The sequence below is a fragment of the Dermacentor andersoni genome, chromosome 4, assembly GCF_023375885.2.
Source record: "Dermacentor andersoni chromosome 4, qqDerAnde1_hic_scaffold, whole genome shotgun sequence".
NCBI classification, from domain to species: domain Eukaryota; kingdom Metazoa; phylum Arthropoda; class Arachnida; order Ixodida; family Ixodidae; genus Dermacentor; species Dermacentor andersoni.
In genome coordinates this window covers 36,102,003-36,128,614 of record NC_092817.1, presented here as the reverse complement: position 1 = coordinate 36,128,614, position 26,612 = coordinate 36,102,003, and the positions used below count along the sequence as shown (strand labels likewise).

General features: G+C 44.6%; 1 protein-coding gene across 2 annotated transcripts in view; it reads left to right on the top strand.

The window, feature by feature from the left end:
• The first annotated feature begins 7,490 nt into the window (after positions 1-7,490).
• SREBP (Sterol regulatory element binding protein) overlaps positions 7,491-26,612 on the top strand; it is a 31,838-nt gene continuing 12,716 nt past the window's right edge. For both annotated transcript variants that reach the window (XM_050183974.2, XM_055073601.1), the window contains exons 1-11: positions 7,491-7,672; positions 8,715-9,001; positions 11,227-11,478; positions 12,720-12,910; positions 14,822-14,954; positions 15,053-15,176; positions 19,585-19,932; positions 21,238-21,416; positions 23,000-23,258; positions 24,814-24,986; positions 26,182-26,347. In XM_050183974.2, the coding sequence (XP_050039931.1) occupies positions 7,642-7,672; positions 8,715-9,001; positions 11,227-11,478; positions 12,720-12,910; positions 14,822-14,954; positions 15,053-15,176; positions 19,585-19,932; positions 21,238-21,416; positions 23,000-23,258; positions 24,814-24,986; positions 26,182-26,347 (2,143 nt within the window). In that variant the 5' untranslated portion in view covers positions 7,491-7,641. The remainder of the gene's footprint in view (positions 7,673-8,714; positions 9,002-11,226; positions 11,479-12,719; positions 12,911-14,821; positions 14,955-15,052; positions 15,177-19,584; positions 19,933-21,237; positions 21,417-22,999; positions 23,259-24,813; positions 24,987-26,181; positions 26,348-26,612) is intronic.

The following is a 26,612-nucleotide window of genomic DNA, read 5'->3' as shown; positions in this document are numbered from 1 at the left end:
AGAGGAAGCTTTAGCTCGGGCCCAATCCGACGCGGCCTATTCAAATACTTGTAAAACGCAGAAACGCTTTTCTGAGATAATCCTGCTAATCGCTTTTATTGAAATTGGTTGCATTTGAGAGAGAAAGTTAAATTCTAGTGTCTGTTGGAAACAGAACTTCGATTTAGGGCCTGAATTTTGTTTAAAATATTTTGAAAGATTCGAAAGTTTGAAAAAATAGAAGCACGACGTTTACAAACTAATAGCTATGCATGAAGAACAGATATTGTAGTTCTGTAAACGGCATCTATTATAACAGTGAAAGCGGACAAGTTTGATATGTCAATTTGTATCTTACGTGAATTGGTTACGTTGTGTACAATGGTTGTGCAAAAGCCGTATTTCCACAATACTAAATTTTTTTGAGATTCATGTCGAACATATTTATTTTGTCCGCTGTAGATGTACTATTAGATGCAATTCACAGAATTGTGATATCATTTTTCATTGTTGAGTCACGGAGTTTTAAACTTGATAGTGTCGTTTTCTGAAAATTTTCGATTTTGACCAATTTTTAATAAATAATTGACCACCTAAATGAAAAATTCGAAACCAGCAGTCACTAGAATTAAACGTTTTCTTTTAAATGCAACAAACCTCCTCAAATTCGGTGAAGTGGTTGCAGGGAAAAACGAATTCCCCTTCTACATGTATTTAAATAGGAGCACCCGAGCTAAAGCTTCCTCTTAAGGAGGAGGACGAGCTGCAACGTGCCCCCCCCCCTCGAACAAAATTTCTGGCTACGCCACTGGTCCCATGTATATATATATATATATATATATATATACATGGGGCCAGTGGCGTAGCCCCCCCCGAACAAAATTTCTGGCTACGCCACTGATGCTTACATGTAATTCGATTCCAACATTGTGCCATGTGGTAACTGAGGCGAATTTTACACACACACACACACGATATATATATATATATATGTATATATATATATATATATATATATATATATATATATATCGTGTGTGTCTATGTGTCTGTGTTTGTAGTCACGTAACAATATATGTATTATATTTGACATCAGGGCTTGGTTGTCAGCTCTAAGCTTGTGTTACATGTAGAATCGGAACGCTCTTGCCGTAGCAGCTGCTGTTTACTTGTTGCTCTTTTTGCAGAGGGAAGAAATAGGCCTGGATTGTTATAGTCAGAGTTAAGATGGCAGCGTCTGAAGGATCCAAACATGTTTTCACCTGTCGGTGGTAGCTAGAAGACAACGACGATGAAATGGAGGACCGAGAACCACATCTAAAAGACAACAGCACAACTTTTGTTCCTGGAAGAAGGCCCGAGTAGAAAAAAAAAGTGCTTAGAGAGGACCGGGATGCGGACAGACCAGCCCGCAGACTACGAACGGTTAATTACGAATGATAAGCTCTACAGGCAACTTCTGCGACTTCTTCACGAAAAATACCTGCACGTAATAAAGCGAAGCTTTCTTTGCATCTTCCTTCGGCTTTTCCGCTGCTGCTGCTGCTTCTACCCCTCCCCCCCTCCCCTCTGTCGCGGCGTGCAAGACAGCAGCTGTATTGCACGCTGCCTCGGGTGGTGGTTGAGAACGTGTAAAGTGTACATAGAGGTGTGTATGAGATATTTCCAACGAGAACTCCTTGAGCGCTGACACAATGCCATGTAGAACTCTCTGCTGTCGACACAACGCCCTTTGGACGGCTGTAATATTGCGTGAGGCCCCGCAAAATATGTTGCGCAAGCTGCAGCGCTTACACGCGGAACAGCCCAGAGGGGAGGTATAATAGTGGAAAGAGGAGAAAGAGAATGCGTATAAAGTCAACACACACACGCACGCGCGCACGCACACACACACACACACACACACACACACACACACACACACACACACACACACACACACACACACACACACACACACACACACACACACACACACACACACACACACACACACACACACACACACACACACGCACACGCACACGCACACGCACACGCGCACGCACACGCGCACGCGCACGCGCACGCGCACGCGCACGCGCACACACACACACACACACACACACACACACACACACACACACACACACACACACACACACACACACACACACACACACACACACACACACACACACACACACACACACACACACACACACACGCTCAAACTTGTGTCACTTAAATGTGCAGTCATTTTCTAGCTTCACACATCAAACAGTTAGCTTTCTTTTCGTACAGGCTGTTGCACTATTTCTGCGAAGGACGCTGGAAAGCTTCTTAGCCAGCGTTGGCAGGCAACCTCTGTCGGAGGGCGCTATTCTCGGCCAGTCACACTGCAACTTCAATGCGAGCAACTAAAGCGCTCTTGAGGTTTCAGCAGGACACCAAGCTAGACGAGCGGCTTTAGTAGGGCCGCTGTCTAATATACATAAGCACTCACCACTTCTCTTACCATCATCCCCCATCTCAGTGCTTTCACTCCCCTTCCCTCTTCCCCAGTGCAGAGTAGCAGACTAGAGCGCACTAGCTATGGTCGACCTCTCTGTCTTTCCTGTCAATAAATTATATCTATCTATCATCTTTCAATCTTACAAAATGTTATAGTGGAGATGACGCGTTTAAAACAGTCTCTGTGGATTACGGCACCGTGTGCAGGCCTTCGATGACGCGTCGCAACACCGTGAACGCATTCGGTCGCTAGCTCGCGGCTATAGGAATGCTCCTTGGCCAGTAACAGTGTGACGCCGTAGGCACGGTAGTGACGCAATTGGCGTGTTTCGCACTTAGTAGACGAACGACCGCCTCTGAACAGCCATTCATAAATAACAGAAGACCTGAGCCGTCTGAATGAAGCGGTGATTGAGTGGTCCACAACTATCGTCGTCATTTTCTATTCTCTCAGATGGTGCGGGAGCGTCACAACGCTTGCAGTCGACAGCTTGCATGTGATACGGAAGACGATTCTGATGGTGTAGGGGTTTTAAAGACGCAAGGCCCAGCCAGGTCTGGCCAAAGCGCGTCGAGCAGAGACGAATCTGAAACGAGGTTTATGCTTGCCCGCAAAACTCTTTTACTCGTGAATGCTGAAGGCTGGCTTCTCCGCATTTAACTAATTTATGTAAAAAAGCCCGCTTTACCGGTCCTTTTTTTTTTTTTCCACAGACTACAGGGGGACGACACTGGCGTTGGCGACAATTCTCGCCAAACGCGCGGATACAGCTGAGGAGGCCGCTATAGCACTCGCCACCCATACAAGCGAGGATGCCATAGTGGTCTTCACCGACTCTCAAACAGCGGCACGCAACTACATGAAGGGCAGGATCTCCATCAAAGCGATTAACTTACTGAAACGTGGCGATACTCCTCCCCCTTACAACTGCGTCATGTGGGTTCCGGGACACGAGGGACTCGAGGGGAATGAAGCGGCACACACCGCGGCCCGCGCAAGCATCAACTGGGCTTCCCCACACGACATTCTAGACAGGTCCCACCCACCCAAATCAGAGGAGGAAACGGAAACAATACCGTTAACTTACCAAGCACTGCTACAACACTATCGGCTTGGACGCAGGGTCTACCCTCCACCACATCCAAAACTAACAAGAAACGAAGGCACCGACTACAGGCGACTCCAGAGCAATACCTTTACCCACGGAAGCTTACTGCATCATTTCCACCCGACGCTATACAGCTACATCTGTCCACACTGCAACGTGTCAGACACCCTGGCGCACCTCCTCATGCAATGCAAGAACGCCTGAGCAAATATCACAGCGCTACAACTAATAGCAACAGACGCAGACCCAAACCTCCTCGCTGAAATGTGGGAGGCTGCGATCTCCAAGCCGGACCTGGTCGACCAGCGCGAACTCGTCGCCCAGGCCCGGAGGGCGATCCAAGCCAGAGGGTTCCTGGAATAAGGGACCCTCCCACCTCGACTGACAAATCACTACTTCAAATAAAAGTTTCTTTCTCTCTCTCACATACATTTCTCATGCACAGTATGTCTCAGCTAACGCGAGCTAAGCTATATTAAAGAATGTGTTATGAAATAGGAGGATGAGGCCAACGGTGTCTTGTCAGTAGTCACCTTACGTAAACTCGAGATTTTCTTTCATCAGTGATATTAATAATACTTGTATAGTTACGTAAGCCTTTATGTTAAAATTGGGCATCGCATTCGAAAACATCGGTATCGTCAATTTCTAGCTTGCTACATTGATTCCTTGTTATCTTTTTCCGTATTTAGAAGTTGTGGCGTAAAACTATAACACGGATGCGAAGTTAGCAAGTGCGCGACAGCAGCGCTCCCGAAATGGGTTCAAACAACTCTACTCTGCGATTGACTTGGTGACCACAAGAAAGTGGTAAGGCATGTTGCACTTCCGCTGCGGTTATAAGTATAGCAGCCGCGGGACTAGAGCAGTGCGTACCGCCTTGTGCAGTGATTCTATTGATAAGGAGCACGACTGAAGCAAAGCGAAGAAAAAAAAGTAGCCAGCACTTCCGTTTAGCCCTATATACGCAATGCGAAGCACTATTGTTTGGTAGTAAAAGGGCATTCACGAACAGTGGACCGTGAGTGTCCTTCTGAAGTGGCATTCTGAAGTGAAACGTACACCTGAAGTTGTGAATATGAAAGGTTTACATGGCATTGCATTGTTAGAGATGATTATGCTCAATTTCACATTGTTGGAGTATGTACAATTGTACATATGTATACATCACGACATAATTACTCAATGTCCATCGGTTCACTGAATCTGATTTCTGTCGTGTCTTCACCGATGACATCACTGGCGGTTTCACTGGGGGATTCGCCGGTTAAGGCGGAGCATGCCCATTGTTCGTCATTGCTGACGTCAATGCGCACTTGTCGAAAAAACCCAGCTGCCCTATGTCTAGAATCCGAGAGCGAGTGTGTCAAGCGATAAGTGCACGTTTCAGTTTCGCTCGTTAACCATCTGTACGGAGTGCTCGGGCGGTGATTTTTTTCTCCTTTTCTATTCGCTGACGTGCTGTTTGTATAAGGGCCACTTACGCTTATAAGATGCGAAGTTTTATTACCAAGTGGTTTGCATTTTGTAACGAATTTTTCTCTGCGAGTTTTTCACAGGAGGACCCCGAAATGCATACTTTGGGCATACTTAATCTATGGCTATGTTATACACACAACATAGTTATAACTGGACCTGATCATAACCATTTATAGTTATCTTTTTTAATGTATAAAAATAGGAAGGTAGGCTATGTTAGAGCCCTCTATAACACAATCGCAAATTCTTTACTAAAAAAAAAGGAGAAACAAGAAGAAAACATCAAGGAACACTATACACACACGCTGCTATGTTTACACACTTTTGTATCGTCATAATAACCACCACCACCACCATCACCACCACCACCAAGAAGCGCGAGAGAGGAGTCCTCGGTTGCCGTATGACGCCTTTATGCCTCCAGCCACCATAAAGAGTTTCTGAGTGTTCTCGCGCATCGGCGCGCCAAGCATTTCGGAGGTCACGCGCAGGCTTCACGGCGGCCGCACTAGATGTCGCAGCGAGCGGTCTTAGGGAAGCGTGAAAGAGGAATAGGGGCGAAGTCACGTCTCGTACACATCTCGTTTCGATGGTGGCAATACGTCGTGGTCGCTATATTGATTCAATGCTAAACGCATTTTTTATGCGAGGGTAAATGCCTCAGGGCATATAAGGGTATGGGATGGGGATGAATAAGGATGATTAAATGAATGAAAAAAGATTTGCGGATCTAATTAAATCCAAGAGGGATCGATAATGTGGTCCCTGCGTCCACGCAGTGTAATCGCTAGGATTATGCGGCGAAAGTCCCGCTGCTGCGAGGTGCCCGATCCTTGTCGGTTTCAATGCAGGGCAAACCCACAGCAGGTGGTGGATGTCGGATTCAGCATTTCGCGGCTTGCAGACTGGACCCCCAGGGCGAGAATATAACTGGCGAAAGTGTGGTCACTTCCGAGTCACGGCAGGAGTGAGGGCAACCCCGACCCGGATCCTCCGAAGCGCAACCTCCTCTGCACGGGTAAGACCGCGCGGGAGGTTTACCGCACACGGAGGTATGAGAGCATGTGTGAGGCGCTGGAGGTGCTCCTTTCTTGTTAAAGGGAGGGTGGCACCATCTAGGTGAAAGAGCTGAGGCAGTGACGATGGAGAGGTCGCTAAACCGGTCGCAGAATTCACACGGCTTTGGAAGCTTAGAAGGTCGCGTGGGATCCATTCGATAGATATTGGCTTTACCATTACCATTACCATTATATGCATTACCGTCGACTGCAGTCATCGTGAAATGAGTTCCGCCGCCTTTTTTATTTTATTTTCTAAATTTTGTAATCAAAGCAAACAAAGTGAACAACTTGTCCCATTGCTGTCTATTTAATTTTAGACCAACCAATTTTGATCAGGTAGCTATTTGCCTGCGTACGTTGCTTCTCGACAATGCGAGAGCGTGTGAGGAGAAGCCCACGTACGTCATTCGAAATTTTTAGATATTGCGTACCCAGAGCTAGGAGACGCAATCCGCGGGGCCTGCGAAAAGAAGTACACAAAAGAACTCTAAAGCTGTACAGTATAGCGCAAGTGCAGGTCGTGAGGATTCGGGCGCACAAATCTCCTTTTGGGCACCCAATGCCGTTTGCATATGCAAAATATATACCTCCCTATTTATTCGTTTAATTCGTATATTTGCGATAATTACATTCATTATACACAGTGACGTGCTCCCCCCCCTCTCTCTCACACACACACACGCGCACACCCAGACTTTCTCTCTCTCCCTCTCTCTAATGCGGGGAATTCTAGCCTATAGGCTACGCCACTGATAGCCACTGCACACACAGGAACTAAATAGAATACTTTCACTCCCCTTCCCTCCTCCCCAGTGCAGAGTAGCAGACTAGAGCGCACTAGCTCAGGTCGACCTCTCTGTCTTTCCTATCAATAAATTCTATTCATACTACAAACAGAATACAGGCCACGATGGTACCGGCTCATCAGCCGGAAATCAACTTAAGGTCATGTTTGCGGCACGTGCGAAAATATTATGGTGCACTACGCGGGTAAACACGCGCACGTTAAAGCTTGCACCCACAAACATTTGCATTAGTTTGCACCGTAGAGTTTCTCACTATAATGAGAAACTCTATGGTTTGCACCAAGAGAAAAAGAGAAAAAATAGCCTCCGAGATTGCCAGCTTCATCCAGCGGTGACGATCTCTAAAGCTGTCGCAAGATATTTCTTAAAGTAATCTTTAATCATAAGAACAAAACGTAATTATTTTGTTTTATAAATTGTGTATTTATATAAACTTTGCGTTAATTGCTTTTAACTATTATTGTTCTACTTCTACATTTAAAAATAACTTGGTTTAAAAAGAGTCGTTGCACGGCGCTGTGGGGCAAACCGGTGACGTTAGTGATCACCCGATCGGTGGCGTGTTTTCCGATTGGCCAAGATCTCGTGGTCTCATGTCGGGTGCGCAAGCAACTCACGGAAAATACTGGCATGGACCTTTAAATATTTCCTGTTAAATAAGTGTTGTTTTGAAGTGATCCTTCCATAGTGCGGGATCCTCAAGAAAACGATGTCATGGACCCCACGTCCACTTCAGATATCGATGGTGCGTACCATTGACACTGAGAATCTCCGTGTGACATGGCATCTTACAGGGCGCGAGCTCGTAGTCTGGCTCGTGGCGGACAGCGCAGGTTTCAGAAGGCCGTTTTTGGTCACCGTTTACCACGCGAGTATTCCTTATTCTTTAGCTAGATGCTATGCTAACCGCTGTTTCTTCAGTAGTTCGCGTTGCTTTATCGATGCTCGTCGTATTGCATCATTGTTTTTCTTCCGAGCTTTCGTTTCGTTAAGTCCCATTAAGTTGAGAACGATTTCTTGGAATGGACAATAAAAGTTATTTACGAAGATCGGACGGTCAAGCATGGAGAAACCTTCATGGTCCACCAAAAAAGTCGTGCCAACAGAAGGCGGGAAAGTGGCGATATATTTGTACTCGTTGCGTACTGAATGCGACGTGAGAAATAAAGTAAACTTAATATTGTCCTCTGTGCATCTTTATTATAAAGCAAATCAAATATAATATTCAGAACATGTTATTTTTGTTCTTGAACTTGTGAATTTGAAATGGCATTGCGTGAGACATATGCGCTTTGTCCTTGTCATAACTTCAGTTGGGATTTTATCTGGGTGAACGAGTGGCATTTCAAATGACTGGAAACGTTACAAATTGTGTTCTCAATGGGTCACTTTGGGAGGCATCACTTTCACTACGTAGCAGTCGGCTGGTTGCATAATAAATGCCAGTCGTGTTACCTGGCACACGACCCTTAATTTTTACGTTGCTTACGTCTCAACTGCGTGTATAGAAGGGGCAACAGGAAGTTTGCGACCTCATTGAATGCCTGTTAGTAAAGTAAGGCACTATATTCATTGCAGGGTCATGCTTAAACGAAAGTTTTGCCATAAGTGACTAGTTGAGAATGCAGACTCGGCTGAGCTTTGTTTGAATGGCCTTAATGTTGCAAGGAATTTGATGCGTGCCATTTATTTCTCGGCTTTCCCTTTTTAAGTAATATCTGTGCATTTGTAGGCTAGATTGAACACATTTCCTTTTTTTTCACAATATCTTCTGTGCTTTTGTTTAGATATGTTCAACCTGATGCCCGAGTCCCTTATTGGGTCTTCGGAGCTTTTCGACAATGAACTCCTCGGCCTGCCCGTGCTGCCAGAGGATCCAGCACTTATGGGCATCAAAGAAGAGGACTTGGACCTCGAGTTCTTTGAAGGGGAGTCATCATTGACCGATGGACTTGTGACAAACCCAAGTTCATACCTGGCAGCAAGTGATCCAGTGGTGCCTGCCACCATTCTTCAAGTGGCAGCACCTGTCCAGGAACCACCCAAGCGTACGCTGGTTGTACAACCACAGAAGGTGGGCTTGTTTGGAAGCTGCCAGACATTGTGTTGAATAAGGGAGCTCTATGTAAATGGCTCTTTCAGCTAATCCACTTCTTCTTTCTTTGTGCTCAAATTTCACAGTGTTTTGCCGTGGGTTTTATATGACACCATGTTTTGAGGCAGCGCTTGCTTTTTCTGCCAGAATTTTACATCGTCTGTAGTGAGGCTGGATAAACAATGTTGGTTTTCGTGAGCAAGGGAACAGTGGAACTGCTTGTTACTGCGTGGATGAAACTGTTCCGTGCACTCTTATCTAGTGAGTTGTTTAGACAAAAAGTTGGCATTTTATGTGCTCCCTTATTGGCACAATGTATGCGTGTAATTTTGAGTGCTTTCGCAGGTCGTGCAACTTCACTCTGTGCTATCCAAAGTGACCAGAAATCTCTGTCCAAACACTGTAGGTCTGTTCGATTTGCCTGCACCATTTTTAACCAGTTCACGGCGGTTCATGAGAATTTAAGAAATTTTGCTTCTCAATTTCTATGTTGCAGGCACAGCATAACACCAGAAATGAATTCCAAGGTGCAGACATGGTGCAGGCATTATGTCTTGCCAACTAATGTGCACGGAGTGCATATGCTTGTGAGATCCTGAACTGCTGGTATGATCAGCTTATGAGGCATAAATACACCTGCGCTTGCATAGACATGGCAGCTGCACTTAAGCGTGGTTTTGATGGCGCTTGTGCATGTGTACTGTGTCATCTGCTGCACTGGACGTCTGCACCAAGCTGACAGTAGAGAGGATGAAGCAAAATTGTCAACCAGCCCTGCACCTTTCCTGCACCTTTTGAAATGAATGGCATGTTTCAGAGGGTGCCATTGCTGCACTGCTGAAACAAATGGCAGAATGCAGTACCTCGTGAACTGGTTCAGGTGGTACAGGCAAATCTAATGTACCTTGTGCATTGCTAATCGTTAAGTAAGTGCACAATGTCACGCATGGGGGAAAACATGAAATTTTCAGGGAGTTTATCAGTTCTGGAATATTCATGAGAAAAACAAGAAATTTTCACCCTAACTGCATTCATCAGGGAAATTAGTATCTACAGTGGTCATGGTGCAGCTAATGGTATGCCAGAAGGAAACGAAGTTTTCAGCAGAAGCTGCGCAATTTGTAATAATGCTGTCTTTTGCTAGTTATGTGAGTGTGAGCCTGGCTGGTAGCTTGGAATATTATGAAACAGATGAATTGCACAAATCTCGTAGTGCATCCTGCCATATCTACAGCCTACTAAAAGTAGTTGTTAAAAATTATGGGCTAGCTTAGTAACTTGGCAAGCTAGAAACTACCATTTCATCCATCGTCTAAAACTCCAGTATCATAGACTGTCAGGGAATTTTCCTAAAACTAGTAGGGGACTGTGAGCACTACACGAACTTCAACATGAATGCCTACCAACTAGCTCAGTTTTCCATCTTAATGTGCATAGTTAAGGAAAACCTGGAAAAGTTGTAGAATTGTAGAACTGCCAACGTGATAGATGGCCTGAGCTGCTGCTAAATGGAAAAGGTGAACAACGATGAATTGTCTTATGGAGCTAGTCACTGTTCTCTACAAATGTTGTCAAAACCATGAAAATTTCACAGAATTTAATACAATGCAGAACACTGCTTTAAGCCAAAATTCATGAGAAGGTGTACTCAGTGTAACTGTTTAAATGCAAATGTAATATATGGGGACCATTGCATCAGCAGCATGCAGTAAGTGATTTTGATGGTATTTTAAGAATGCATCCATAAAGTAGGAGGCCAATTGCTATGAAAGTTTGTAGTATGCTTTATGCTTCATTACAAAATGACAAGTGAACTTTGTGACATGGATATAGGCATGCATACATGCTGATACTTTTGTCTTGCATTTGTGTACGCATGCTTCAGCCAGGCAGGTACTACAAAAGGCTGGTGATCTTTTATTGTAATACAGTTGGCTGTTACAGTCAGCACTTCTCCCATGATATTTATTTGCTTCCTTGTCTTCCTTTAGCTGCGCTATTTCTTGTATATTTGAAGCAGTTTTCAAGTGTAAACTTAGTGACAGTTTTTTAGTATCCCTTCAAAACTGGGTATGTTTGTAAAGTTTGCTGGTGGGACCTGGTATGTGGGTAACTGCATTGGTCCATGGTGTGGAATGCTTTGAAAGTCCTGTTTTGCAGAAGTTTGGTGCGGCAGATTGGGCATGCACTGTTTCCCTGCCCAGGTGTGCATCCCAGCGGCGACAGCAGCAAACAATGCTGCACCTGCTGCTACTTCGGCAGTCAGTACCCCTAGACAACAGCCGCAGAAGGTTACAGTGGTGCGGCCATTCTCACACCAAGCTGTAGCTCCGCGGGTGGCCACGCTGCAGCCAACCCCCATGCCTTCAGTCGCTGAGCTGCTGGCTGCCCTCAAGGAACAGCAGACGCAGCAGCAGCAGCGCATCAGCCGCCTCTCCCAGCTGCCCACACAGAAGGTAACTGGTTGCATTCACTACGAACTCATATCAGAGATATAGAAACATTTGATAGCACAGCAAAGTAGTTGTTTTAGCTTAGTTTGAAGATTATAGTAGTCACATTTACTTTAAGAGGTCGATGGCTCGGTGGTATGCACAAGTGATACTATGGTTAAGCGAGTTGTAGGTTCGGCTGTGTTGCTCGAGATGATACATTTCAGCACATAAATGGACAAGCACGGTATGGAAAGTGTGGGATACAGGAAGTGTTGACTTTCAACTAAACTTTGTTTACAACCTGAGACATATAGGCAGTAGGCAAACACACAAGAAATGAAACAGTATATCAGCTAAATTAAGTGGAGCACCAAGATATCTAGTAGTGTTACAAAAGGCCTTAGCCTTAAACGTTATCACATCTAACCACATGGTGTCACATTGTTGCAGTGTAGACACCGTGTTACTACATAGTGGTAACATGGTATCTGTCCTTGCTTGCGTGAAAAACATTTTACTTCTTCCTCATCTCTGTACAGTTTAAGTTGGGCACCCTTGCAACTATAAGCTTGACACAGTATTGGGCATTGACCTTTTCAGTGTCACTGACATACTAGTACGTTTCCGCATTTCTGTCCTACCATGTCGCTGATGTACCTGTATGTTCTGCACTCTCTCTCCACTCGGATATGTGTAGTACCACGAAGTTGGTGAGCTCTGAGGTAGTTCCACCATGTATATGTTGTTGTATATTTCTAGAGATATATTTTATCATCTAGGTTTGCTCACTCATTCTAGGTTTTTGTTAGTGTGTTGCGGAACGCGCCCATTCGCGGGCGTGGTTATGTGGTGCGTGCATCTGCAGATAGGAGGAGTGCATCCCAGACTTATTCTGCACCGCTAGTGTGCCGATTCTATGTTCAAATATTTGCGCCAGGGCAAAGCCACCACCCTTGTGTGTTTCGGCCAACTGTTGTACGTTTATAGAACATTTCTATTTTTTGCCATTATCTGTCTTATTTTTTTCTTCTGCATAAATGAAAATAAACCGTTGTGCGAGGAAAAAAAAAAAAAGAAAACGGACACTGGGGGGACGTCAGCTCCGAAAAAGCCCGACACTGAAAGGGATAACCAAAGAAAATGTGTTGCTAGTTGATAGCAATGTTTTAAAGAAAATTGTAACTGTTGTTCAGTAAGTTGACCGAACCTTTATTCGAAAGTTCAACAAGTATAATTACAATTATTTCCTTCTGATGATGCAGGTGCAGCAGATGCTGTTGCAGCAGTTGGTAAAGGATAACAGTTGTGGCACCAACGCAGCTGGCAGCATCCTCGCGTACACGCCACTCTCACCAGCACCTGTGGTCACAGCAGCACCCCAAGGAGCTCCCCTCTTGGCAGCCACTTCTGCTGCAGGAATTCCTCTAGTCTTGGAAGCTGACAAGCTTAGCAGGTGGATGTCATGGCCTTCATGTAATCTTTGAAGACAGTAGAGCAATGAAACGGGTCTAATAGGCGGTGTAGCATCTCTAAACTTGTGCACGTTGAAAACGACACAAAGACAAAAATGCAAACCACTATGCAGGAAGTAGAAATTAAGGATTGCCATTTGAACAAATAATGCTAAGGGCAAATGTTGTATTAAACAGTACTTGTATGTTATGCTTTTGGAACTGTGTGATTTAAAAGTAAAAATGGCGTCTGCTTTTTGAAGTTTGCGTTTGAACTTCAGCGTTGGTGGCACCTTTGTGCGAAGTCACAAATTTTGCAGTGTTGTCACAGATTTAGTACCTCTCGCATAGCTGGCATCTATACCACAGTTGAAACGACAAGCTCCTGTTTATCATTCAAATGCGGCGCAGTTCCTTTTGGTACACTAAAGCCTCACTAATACAGTCAACTTCCGTTAATTCGATCCTGGCAAGACTCTGCAGCTAACTCGGCAGGTCAAATTTAACAAAAGGCAGAAAAAACGCTGAAACGCACTATTAATTTGGCAGTAGTTGCCTTTAAAGTTAGCTTCGGTACAGCTGTGTTGTGCGGTCAAGCATATCAAGCTTGAAAAGGTGCCGATGTTATGGGACATAGCATGTGTTCCTTAATTTACACACGCATATGCACCGTCTCCCGTAACAGTACGAGCACTGAGACACTTAGTAAATTTACTGGCAAGCTTTCAGAGGTTTAGATAGACCCCCGCACTTTTGTTGACTTTAAACGCCCCTTTAACTTTCGGAGCTTCCTTATCTTACCGCCTTCCTTTGTGATAGCTTTTCCAAAACACAATGGCTTTTCTCTGCATCTCGGTGCATGGTGTTAGCGTGTGTGTATAATAATGCATATTAGGCCCCATTAACGGTCTCATATACGAGACACGCATGGCGGGCAAAATGAGGGCTCAAATTGCCACAAAGACGTCAGAAATAATTCTGAATGGCTGCCAGTATGTTTATGAGGTGTCTAGTTCCTTGTACCGTGACTGGAGATGGCAGGTGCGTGCACACATAATTAAGAAACACATACTATGTCCCGTGACAGTGGCCCATTCCCATCCTTGGTATGCAGCTGTATTGCAGCGAAGCTGACCAGTCAAGTTCAAGTTATTCAGCGTAGGCCAATTTTGAGATTGAAATAGCGGAAGTTTGGGCCCATGAATATGTACGGGCACGGTGACAGGGACCTTTGATAGTGATCAAAATGACTGGAAAATCTAATTAACTGGAGTCGAATTAATGGATGTCCACTGTAGGTTCCTTGCTCATATATTTTCTTGCGTATAATGTGACTGCAACCTGGTTTCCATAGCACTTGATATGCTTGCCCAGTTACCACATTCTATTCTGTCAATCCTACAAAAGGTTCTATAAGGATTCTGCTTAGTACTATAGGCCAGACATTTGACTCTCTCTGATTTAATGGGCATTCACCTACTGCAGTAACTCGGTGGCTATGGTGTCTTGCTGCCGAGTGTGAGGTCACAGATTTGATTCTTGGTCGGGGCGACTGTAATCTCAGTGCAGGTTGAGTGCATAAGTACTTGTGTGCTTAGTTTTTGGAGAACATTAAGAACCCCAGATGGTTAATTAATCAATGGCCTTCCGTAATGGCACCTCTCAGCTTTTTGTGTTACTTCAGGACATTCATTCTGTCAGTCAATCTATCAGCCCCACCTGCGAAGGGGAACAGATCTGAATGGACACACATAATAGTTATGAGCCAGCCTCTCATGCTATAAAGACGTAGCACAGCATTTGCATTTGGCATGTCCCACTTTGAACAGACCAAGGCCCTTTACTACGTAATACGCATGTCTAAAAAGCAAGGGAAGGTGCCATCATCATACATGCTTTTGCTCACATGACAGGGTGGTGACCGTGAAGCCTCCAAACAAGGGAGAAAAACGCAATGCCCACAACGCAATTGAGCGTCGTTACCGAAGCAGCATCAATGACAAGATTGTCGAGCTGAAGAACATGGTAGTCGGGCCCGAGGCCAAGGTGAGTCTTGCAGCGTGTCCTTCTTTTTGGGCACCGGATTTTCCCCGTGTGCACAAACCATGCCTTGTTGTTGCAATAATTCTCATTCTTTATTGCAGTTAAACAAGTCAGCTGTTTTGAGGAAGGCCATAGACTATTTGCGCTACCTGCAGAATGCTAATGCCAAGCTCAAGCAGGAGAACCTTTTGCTGAAGATGGCAGTCCAACAGACGGGTGCAACTGGTGAGTAGAACGGGAATTATATCCTGCAAATGCGTTCAGGCATAATTCAGCTTTTGGCGTTGTATTAGTTTATAGTTTATTGGTTAGTGACAAGCTCATCTAGGATGCTGTTCCATTTTTGTGGCTCCTTGCAAGGTAAACCTTAGGGACATTTCACTGGGATTATACAGCCGCGCTGAAAATTTACAGGGCATGGGCTTCATAAAAAATATGGATTTCTGCTCTGTAAGGGGCACATGTACATTGAATAGGTTGCAATTACTGCTTACTGAAACTGAATTAAAGACTATGTGTCCAAGATTTGGTGAGGATTCAGCTTCCTTGTTTCCTTTTCCATATCTTGGGGTCGGTTATCTTTTGATGGCTACAGAACATGCCATGATACAAGTGGGTTCTTGACATTACAGTAAAACCTTGTTAACTCGACCCTCGGAAAATCAGGTAATTTGAACTTGTCCTCTGCTCCCTGTAGGCATATGTGTAACATAATGCAATGGTACTCTCATTAATCTGGTTGTGTTTGGCCTCACACCGGTTAATTCGGACGACTTGAGGCTTGGCGAGCGTGGAGTGCTGCAAATGTGCGGTGCAACATAGCAAAAACAGGGCTAGCGTCCAACCTAAACTAAGTGGTGGATCCCACATCGCTGTAGTAATCAGCATAACTCGTACGTAAGCGAGAGGAGCACTGGAATGCTTTGTGCCTATTTGTGGCTTTATAGCCTTTATTCTTGTATTTACCACCATGCATAACACTGCATCGGCCGCATGCCTTCATAACTGTGTAGTCACCATCCATGATTGTATCGATTGCAAACACAGTTTCATCCACAGGGGTTGCAGCAAACAGTAGTTTCATTTTGACTCAGCACGCATGTCAGCTGTGTGCCTTCAGAACTGCAGGGTCACCTTTCATGAGCACCAATAGCAGCCTCCATTTTGTTCGCAGCAGTTGCAGCAAACAATAGTTTAGTTTTGACTAAATGAAATGGCTGATTGCATATTGTCACAAACATGGAATAAGCTGTTGATGATGACATCGTAATGGACTTACAGTTTGTTAACAACCAGCTGAGTAGCAAAAAAAAGAATAATTGGCATGTGTGTGCAGTACTGAAATGTGTCTCTTGGAAAAAGATGCATGTGAAAGAAATTGCGAAGCATTGGTCCCTGCGAGCACTTATCAGTCATGAGATGATGAGAATTGCAGCTTCCACACTGCTTTTGTGCAAAATAGAAACAGAAATTACTGATTCATCCACTAAATAAAAATGAGTTGACTTAGTAAGTATTTGTTTATTGTTTTCTTGATACCCTTGATAACACAACATTCAGTTCATTCGGACATTTTTTTTGTTGCTGTGAAATCCGATACTGCAGCATAAAGGTACTTCAATTTTGTTAAGATGGTTGGGTTGAGAAGCTAGTGCCTTCGGTTGTCATGTTTCCTTCATATAACGGATTTGTTGCTGTGTGGTTTGTACAAAGAACCAACTTTGTTTCGGAGAAATGTGGCCCCACACTCTATTTTTCAGCATTAAAAATGCTCCCCATTTTGGGAATTCTACTCCAGTGGCCAGACAAGGAAATGCAGTTGTTGATCTTCTGACTCATTAGTCCCCGTTTCATTTTACTTAACCTTCAAATGGCAGTGAAATGCCGATATTATGAGGCCTTTGTCTTGCAGTGGCTGTTCTTTAGCTATTTGAGTACCGGGTGTTTCCAATGTGAAACAAGTTGAATTTCTGTCTAATTAACATATTTGCAGGCGTTAAATTCAAGTGCAAAGGTGTTAAAGCTTTTGTAAACTGCTGTGCGTGCGTGCTATATGAAAAAGAAACTGTGTATGTGAGTAATTTACTAGTTGAGATTAACTCTTTTGTTATTGCTCCCATAGAAGTCAATCAGTTTGAGCGAAACTTTTTCTGCACGCTGTTAAACATTTCCATTGGAATTATACTAGCAATGTCATGCACCGTCTGAAATGACAGAACTTTAACTATTTGTCAGATTTGATCATTTGTGGCTAATTGGAGAGTCGGAAAAAATAAAATTCGATTGGAGATGTCGTTGAAGCTGGCCTCCAGTACTCCTAACATTTCCTCAATAAAATGACTCAAAGTTTGCGCTTTGGTTCAGTCAGCAGCTTGATTTTTAAATGACAGCAGCAGTGAAAACGCAGGAGCTTCTCTTAGGTTGCCCATTTTTTCCAATCTGACGTCTCAAACAACGGTGGATGCTCAGTAAGCACGTGCTATTTTGGTAATTGTGTCAAACTAATATCAAGCGCAACTTCATTTTTACCACTGCGGTTTGTTTTACCCATGAGTGTTTTGAGAGCATACCTACATATGATTACAAGCAATTGTACTTGTTGTGTGGAGTTTTCACTCTCACTGAAGCGCGCACTTGATTTCAGGCTAACCTTCGACCGAAGCTTTACTGGCAGTCTAATCTCATACATCTTCAGCACCCCCCGTGCAAGTGCTGTTATTCATTATTGTGCGATCTTGTGCAACACTGCACATTACTGTATAGCTCTGTGCAGGAACTGGACAGAGTATATGTGGAGGCTCCAGCTCTAGTTGAACGCACACCAGACCACCTTGCTTGCACAGAAAAGCTCATCGAATGCAATGATTAAGGATGAGGAGACTTCTGCATGCTCCCTGATTTGACAACTGTTGCTTTGTGAGCCTATAGAATGCAGTAAAAAACAAACCAGGTGTCTGCTGCAATGAATAAAAAGCAAGTGCTCCCTGTGCAATAGGAACTTGCCCGTTTTCACATTTGCGAAGCTACTGCTTTCCTGCATAGCATGGGCATCACTATGGCTTGTGTTGGTGGCAACAAATCTTCATAATAATTTTGTTCCTTGTCCCGACCTTCAAAAGTTGGGAACTAGGAGCCAGGTGCATATTTTGTATATTTCAGATTTCTTTTTGCTCTCAGTACTTATACTAAAAATAGCAAAATATTTAATTTTGTGTTCCTTGAGGTACATTGAAATTTCACATAAGCATTCTTGAAAATTGTGTGAGCAATTATTACTGTTTTACAGTTATTCAAGACACCAGTGATCAGGCTATAATTTTGTGTATCGCGGTATGTGTTGCAGCTACTGTACTACGTCTTGTCATAAAACATTAAGACATAAAAGCGCCAAAAATTGGCACATTTTTAGCGGTAACGAAAGATCTAAGAAAAATTAAGTGGAGTCTGGCTGATTGTGTAATGCATAGGATGGACAAACGGTGACCTGCTTGAGTAACAGAATGTGTGCCTGGGAAAGAAGTTTGCAGGCATAGGATGGGCTTGGTTGATGCAGGACAGGGCCTATTGAAAGATACTGGGAGGATTACCGTATTTACTCGTGCAATGATTGCACTTTTTTGTCAAAAAAATTGACGCAAATTCAGGGGTGTGATCATTGCGCGGGTTAAATTTCCCGCAAGAAGAAAACATTTTTTTTTTTCATCCCACGTTCGCTGCGGGATGACAACAGCTCAACAAATAGGTGGCTACCGCTGTAATAGTGCGGGACACCAAAACAAAAATGGTGGCCGGTGGAGTAAGCCGAACACGCCAAGCGCGATTTTTTTTCCTCTCATGAGTACATTACGCGCATTGAAACAGTTTCTTCCGCATCAGTAATCAATAACATTTTTACTATTGGCAAGTTTGCGGCAATAATGTAGCCATGACCACTTTGAGGGGACATAAACAGACATGGCCGCTCTTAGCTGCCAGTGACAGAAACCCATGGCGGGCACGCTGCAGAATCCGCAGCATTTGTCTTCACTATCTTGATACGGCACGCTTCCACTATGGGTGGGCAGATTTCTTAGCTGTGTTACAAGCGTCGGCGTATGAATAGGGTGTACTTCTAATGTATCAGTGTAAACATAGCTACTATCGTTGCCGCTCGTGATTTGTTGCGTGCCCACGAGTGCAGACGAGAAGAATCGAAAAGAGCCTTTTTTGTTGTTGTTGACCACAACCATTAGAAAACCTACAAATAATAAAGCCAAGGTAAGTTTGGTTGTAGCTTTTTTTTCATGGAAGTGTGGAAAGGGATGAATGAAATTGGGCATCTGCTAAGAATGTTTGGTGCGTGCAGACTGCTTGGTATGTCTTAAAGGGTTGTTCGCGTAGCATTCGACAGATGGTAAGCGCGATCATCATTAGCTAGACTTGGCACACGACATATCGCTGTGGCAAGTTCGGGGTGCGATCATTACACGGGAGAAGAAAAAAAAATTGAATTTTGACGACAAAATTCAGGGGTACGATCATTACGCGAGTGGGATCATTATGCAAGTAAATACGGTATATACATGAATAGTAGTAATGTCGTGTTGATTGAGTTGTGTAATTTTGCTGAGGTTGTGACATATCCTCCTCACAGTGGCTGACGTGCTGCTGGACCAGAAGGGCCTCATGGCCGAAGTGAGCCAGGAGGTAGCGGCACTCACTCCTCCCTCATCAGACATGAGCTCGCCCGATCACGCAATGGAGGACACGAGCAGCTCGGAGCCCCCCTCGCCACCGCAGAGCCCCTCAGAGACAAAGTTCCCGAGCCCTCTGCGGGGTGCCATGATGCACACCTCCCGCATGTCTTTGTGCATCTTTACGTTCGCCTTCTTCGCTCTGAATCCCTTTGGATGGCTACTGGCAGGCCGGCCGGGGGACACCTACACACTGGCCTCTTCGCACGCTGCGGTCCGGACTATTCTGTCTGCAGAAGGTGATAGTGGTAAGCACTCCTTTAAAAGGCCCTTCACCAGGCCACATAGCAAATATCGGCTGTGTACTGGAAGTTGTATGGTGCCATCTAGGGAGCATTTCACCGCAATAACTTTTCGAATTGGCCCATAATTTATTATATAGAAGGTAAGTGATGTTGGAAATTCAGGTTGACGTGCTGCCAGGAGGCAAGCTTCATTGCCAATGCAGACAATTCTCCTGCCTCGACTAGCGTCTGCAAGTGCCATTCCTTCCCTTCTCCCCTACCAGAGCCAAGAGACTGCTTCATGTCCATGTCATGAGTGCAGCCTTTTAAATGAAAACTTTATTCGTGGACTTTCCGGACCATGGCTGCTGGCTGGGTATCAGGGTGCAATAAAGCTATTCAGTGCATCTTAAAGGGGCTCTAAAGAGAAAAATGATTTAAGCTGTGTTAGTAAATTACCCTTCCAAGCCACCAAAAAAGCCACTCTTACTGCAAGAAGACTCTTGGTAAGCCAGAAAAGATGCAAGAACAAAACACCGGTGGCGATATTGGACCTTGAAAATTCGCTGCACCAGCTTGCCACGGTGACGTTTGCTGGGGCGTAATTAGGCTTTATTAGTAACCTAGATTATATTGTACTCTAAAAGTCCCAAATACTAAACTTCAAGTTTCAGAAACTTTTACTGAACGACTACAGCTGAAAAGCAGAAAAAAAAATGAATTGCAATCTAATGTCGCATTGGCGCACCGGCCGTGGAGTTTCGGCTTGAAATTCAAAAATGAAACTTTGACCATCATTTTCTCTTCTAGTAATAAATCTATTACTGCAAAATTAACAAAAGTCAAATTCTTTAATAATACTTTATCGATCTAAACTGAGTCAGTGTTTCTCTTTAGTGTCCCTCTGAGGACTGCACGTGGTCGGAATTTATCCCAGTGCACTGGATCTATGCCACTCACATGTGACTTAAACACAGCCCTGCAACATTAGCCAACAACAAAGTGGGCCGCTGTTTGTTTGTAGCTTTGGTCTTGGAACGAGAGCCCTTGTGTGTTGAATTAGCTTTGGAGATAAAATTGTGGTGTCATGATGTACTGATATTCGAGAGAGAGAGAGAGAATAAACCTTTATTTTATATTGAGAACTTCATTATTAAATACTAGGATATTAAGTATTTTGCAGTTCAGTTTGTAGTATGATGATTTCCACTTGATTGTATCAATCAGGGAAATGAACACACTGATTGTATATGTGGGGCATATTTTATCAGTGAGTGTTGTTGTTTGTCCCTCGTGAGGTACTAACTGTGCTTGTGCTTCGGCTTCCAGGAAGCTCTTGGCTTGGTGTTTCCCCAATGTCTCTTTTGGGTTGGTTCCTAAATATCTTGGTGACCGTGGCCTGCCTCGGACGCCTCTTGCTGTATGGTGATGGCCTGGCTCAAGCAAATAGCAAAGCCAATGCAGCTTTTTGGAGGCACCGCAAACAGGCCGATGCTGATCTTGCCCAGGTTTGTGCAACCTCTTGCTGTCTACAAGTGTGAAGTGTTGCCGAGAACTCCAGAAGATCTCCTGGCATAAAATAAACATTGCAAAGATTCTAGAAACTTAGTTTTATTAATCTGAAGCGTTCTCTGCTCCAATTCTTCATTTTGTAGGTAACTGCCAGCAGATCTCGCCTCCTGATGCTTCACCCACTAGATGGCATAGTGTGTCTGGAGAGCAACAGAAACGTAGTTGGTAGGGGTGTGTGTGCAAATGCTTAAATATTTGATTTCAAATTGAATATTGAATGTTCGAAGAATTTGATTCGTGAATTGAATATCTGCTATTTGATTTTTCGACTATTTGGTGAGGCATTTGGGTGTGGTGTGCCTTGATGTGCGTAGCATTCCCACATCGGGAATTGTCTTAGAGTACAAGGTTCGGCCAGGTCCATGGTACCAATCAGAACGATTTACACGACGCAGACAGAGGGAACAACAAAAATAGCGGGTATAAAAAGCACGAAAACGTGTGAAAATTAGGCCGATTAGCCACTGGAATGGCACGCATATTGTATTGCATACGCGTGTTCCGTGTTCACACAGACAGATTCACGCAGTTCGAAGCTTTCTGCCTAGCATGCTTAAACAAACAGATGAATGTGGCACACATGCTTGCAGAAGTTGCTGGCTAGTTGCCTATCAACCCAAATGCTGCTTCATTGATCGTCAATTTAACCCATTACCCTTAAGTGTGATCTCCCAAGTAATCACTGATGAGCCACCTGTAGGAGCATATTAGTGACAAGGTTTCCACTACGGCTTGCGGCCCATTAGCATATTGGCTGGCGGCAAATTTGTCATGGCCATACTGTCCACCTTGTTAGGCCTATTCGGAGCTGCATCATCGTGTGTCAGCAACTAGACTTGCAGTTTCATACCAAATCAATGCATATCTATATGCAGCGGTTGCACGACACTTAGAAAGCCGACAAACCGTCTCGCCAACGAGAACTAGTGTGTAGAATGACCGTTGTTCACGGCCGCCACCTTTGCGAAAGATGGTATGGTGTCCCTTCATTCTGAATGCTGTTTGTAGTCGCCCATCGGTCTCATTTCGTAACTTTGAGTGACCTTTCACAAGACTAGCTTTGGATTTATGGCAGGATCGCCGTCGTGGAGATTGTGGACGGCAACCATGCAATTCTGAAGGAGTGCAGCTAACATGCTGTTATGTCTGGTGCCTAATGCTATAATGAAAATGTGTAAAGCATTCCTGTCGTTTCTGCATGGCTCCCGCTGATGACTATGGCAAGTTTGCCACTACTTGTGTGCTGCATCTGAAATTAGATCATCATTAATAAAGCTAGAATGTAGGCTACAAAAGTGTGTGCTACGTGCAAAGTTCTTGAAAATGTCCGCCATCCTTCCGCCCTTCCCCTTGTCTGCATGATTTTTACAAATTTTCAAGTTGGCAGGTGTGTCACTAAGAATGCTTTGCATAGCATTGATTCCCACAGTGTGTAGGATTTGCATGAGTCTGTAGGGCTTCTTTCCTAAAATCTTCATTCTAAAAAGCTGTTGCAAACACCGGCACTGGCGTGCTACAGGGTCGGCCAGGACGAGCAGCTGAGCAGCTGACTGCATGCCTGGGTGCCCTGGGTCAACCGCTCACTGGTGGAAGCCTGCCCGAGGCCTTGTGTGCTGTGGGTTGGCAGGCGCTGCGGCAGCTGCTTCAGTCTGCTCGCGTAGGACTCTGGCTGGAGCGTCGTGCCGCGGGTGGCTGGCAACTGGACAAGGCACAGCGGGCACGCACAGCCGCCCAACTGGCCCTCGCCCACCACCAGCTCAGTGAGCTGCACCTTCTTGGTCAGTAAGTGTGGTGTGGGAGGCTAAACAGTCGAGGACTAGCCTAGTTGGCGCACCATTGTCATTTTAGTCTGAAAGAGACATAACCTCAATAGTTGGCAGTTGCGGTGCGTGATATCTAAAATGTGTGCCATGCAGGATTCTCCCTGTGGGCAATCGGGGAAACCGCCCACCCCTTTGGGGTGCAACTCTGCAATGATAATGGTCAATTTGATTAAAATTTCAGATTCCTTGTTTTTTCGTAATTCCCAGGTGTTCCTTAATCGTGTGAGGAAATATTAGAAAAAAAATCTAAATAGACGTTGAGCCAAATGCACTTTTTTATTGTACTACCAAGAAAAAGCGGTTAGAAATTCGGAATTCCCAAAGTTCTGTCGCATGGCGGATTGTGCGGTTTTGCCGTTGACACAGCGCCTGCATCTTGGTATCATCATAAAGAGGTTGAATATACCATTCAAAACAACGGAATGTTCGCATCAAAGAGATACAGGGCAATGAAAGCTTATTTCACTCAGCAGCCTGAGTAATAAAACAATTTTTAGTCTTTTTCACCGAATGTTAGTCCTTTTCTTGCTTTGACTGCAGTAACTTTGAACTGTTAAGGTTGGCAGCTCTGTAAGTTTGTGACTCTTTCGTGGTGCCTGTTGAACAGCTCAAGATGGTCACAAGTAGTTTGGGGCTCTCCACCATGGTGCCCTCGTAGTAAAGTAGGCGAGCACATTTTAACTACCATGTCACATGCTGTAGCCTCTTTGTTGTGTTATCTTGTAATACATCTACATGGACAAAGGCAGGGCCGTAAGAATGACAAAATTTGCAATAAAGGGACATCAAATTGCTAGGGGTGTCTGGATATCAAATAGTAGGTTTCGAATCGAATATTGAATCGGGAAAACATTTAGTACATAGGTAAATGCCTACAAATTTGGGGCACGAACACACGGCACTGCACATACTTGGGAGTTTACTGGCATTGCATTAAAAAAAAATGTATCAAGCTTTTGGTAACCTTGGGAGACACACTGTCTTTGTTGCCATTCCCTCTTTCTGCAACACATTATTGTTTTGATCAGTCCTGTTGACACCCGCATCGACAGGTGGCCTCAGCCAACAGGCCGTTGCAGGGAGCACATAAGGTAGAAGTGCTTGCAGAGCCAAAATACGCGACTCGGGTGGGGCGGCCCGCCAGCAGTGCAGTTGGCACACCTTTTGCACTGAAAATTACGAAGTGAAGGGCTCGCTTGCATGGCATTAACCACGAGGTGCTCCACGGCACGCACGACATGCGGCACTGTGCAGGTATCTACACCAAATATACGGAATAGTAGATATTCTATTCGTAAATTGAATTATTTGCATGTTCATTATCCTCTTTGATTCAGTGATAGTCAAGCATTCGCACACCCCTACAAATTACTGATGTTCTGCTGTGCTACATTTCCACTGTATGCATTGTTGCTAGGCTCCGTTCTTACACGTTATATGACAACTTTGGCTCATAAGTTCGTGCCTGTTGTGAACCTGTTCCGCTGCGTCAACATCTCTTGTCGTGCAGGTCATGTGTCTTCTTGGGGGCGTTGGCAGGGTGTGGCGCATGCCCTTGCCTCGGTGAACTGGGCTCAGGTGGCTGGTGCGGAGATGCTCGGCCGTCGTCTCCTCTGCCACATCTATCTTGGAGCTGCCCTGCGTCTGCTTGACTGCTGCCACGTGCGCCTCCTCTTTGCACCTGTAGGTGTCAACGGCAGGGATTGTCCTTGAAGGAGAGGGGTGGAGGGGTCATGCCAGCCCAGCTCTGGCCACAGTTTGAATGACAAAAAGTAGGCAAAGGCTGTGACGGTGTTGTAGCAGCAGCATTTGACTGTCGATAACCCTCTTCGTGCAAGGCACACAATAAAAAAATTATGTGAGGAGATACCATAAATATCACGCATTCTGCACCATTTGTACAAGCAGAAGACCACTGCTCAATGAGAAAAACATTGTATGTAACAAAGGGGTGTAAAGTAGTTCTGTAGTTTAGTGTGATTGCATGCAGAGGCTAGATGCAGTTGGTGCCAGACGAGCAATTCTGGAGCAAAGCACCCTGAAGTTTCCGAGTTGGATGTGTGCTTACTTTTGGATAAAATCTAACTATTTTGTACTTGCAAATGAGTAACTAGCCTCGAGCCAATCTCGAGGTATGTGACGTCGCGGAGCTCTGGTGAGGGCTTGTTAAGGCTGTGGTGTATATTTTTGCATTTTTGCCTTACATGAGGTTCTGCCCTCGACGATATTGGCCTGTTTGGAATTTCGGAGGTGTAATCCCCAAATTTAGTTTAATATAGCGTCCCTCTAATTACATTTTTCATTTGCTGAACTGTCCTACTTTTGAAAGACGTGATGGTGAAAACATAGCAACAGAAACAAAAATGGCAGGGTGCCAACCACTAAGATATAAACTTGTCACAGTGTATCGCAGAAGTTGCGGGGCCAGACTGGAGGTTCTTTGTGTACTTGCTGACAGGTCCAACACATGGCTACTGTACTGGTGTAGGCCTGTACGTTATGTTTTTTTGCATGCAGAATTATGCATATTTTTCTTGTCTGCTGGAAATCGCCACAGTGGCTCAGTGGCTGTGGTGCTCTGCTGCCGAGCACAAGATCATGTGTTTGAATCTTGGGCTCTGTGGTCACGTTGCAATGGAGGTGCAATGCAGAAATGCTCTTACCTACAGATTTAGGTGCCTGGTTAAGAGCTCCAGGTTGTCAATCTAGAGCCTTGCACTATGGCATCCTTCATAGTCCAGATGTCGCATTAGCATGTTGAACCCACTCAATCACCCAATCAATCAGTCGATCACTTTATCTTGGTCTGCTGCAATGACCAGGCCTCTGCTTGGTACACAGTCTAATTCCTCTGTTTATGTGTCTTTTTAATATTCAGAGGCTTCTGCTATTCCGCGCTCGGCGTGTGTGGTCTTCGCCAAATGCAGTGCCTGCTGAACTGAAGTGGGTCTTCGAAGAGAATGGCCGCAGTTTCCTCCTTAGTCGAGAGTGGATTCCATTGCAAGGGACATCAGAGGATGCATTCACTCGAAGGGGAGACTGCTGTGAGCATATTTTTTTTTCCTTTTTTGCTTGGGACCCATTGCTTCAGCAGGAATGTTGCTTTCTTGATGCATCTTTATCCTTCATTTGGTTTGTTGAAAACGACAACATTGTGTAGAAGGGACAATACTTATAGTGTAACAAAATGTGGGGATGGCATACAATGCATTCGCTACAAAAGCTCTACAGTACAATTTTCTGTTTGTCTATGGTGGATTCATATGGTGGACTTAATTGGCGAGCACAGATTGCGCATCACAGGAAATG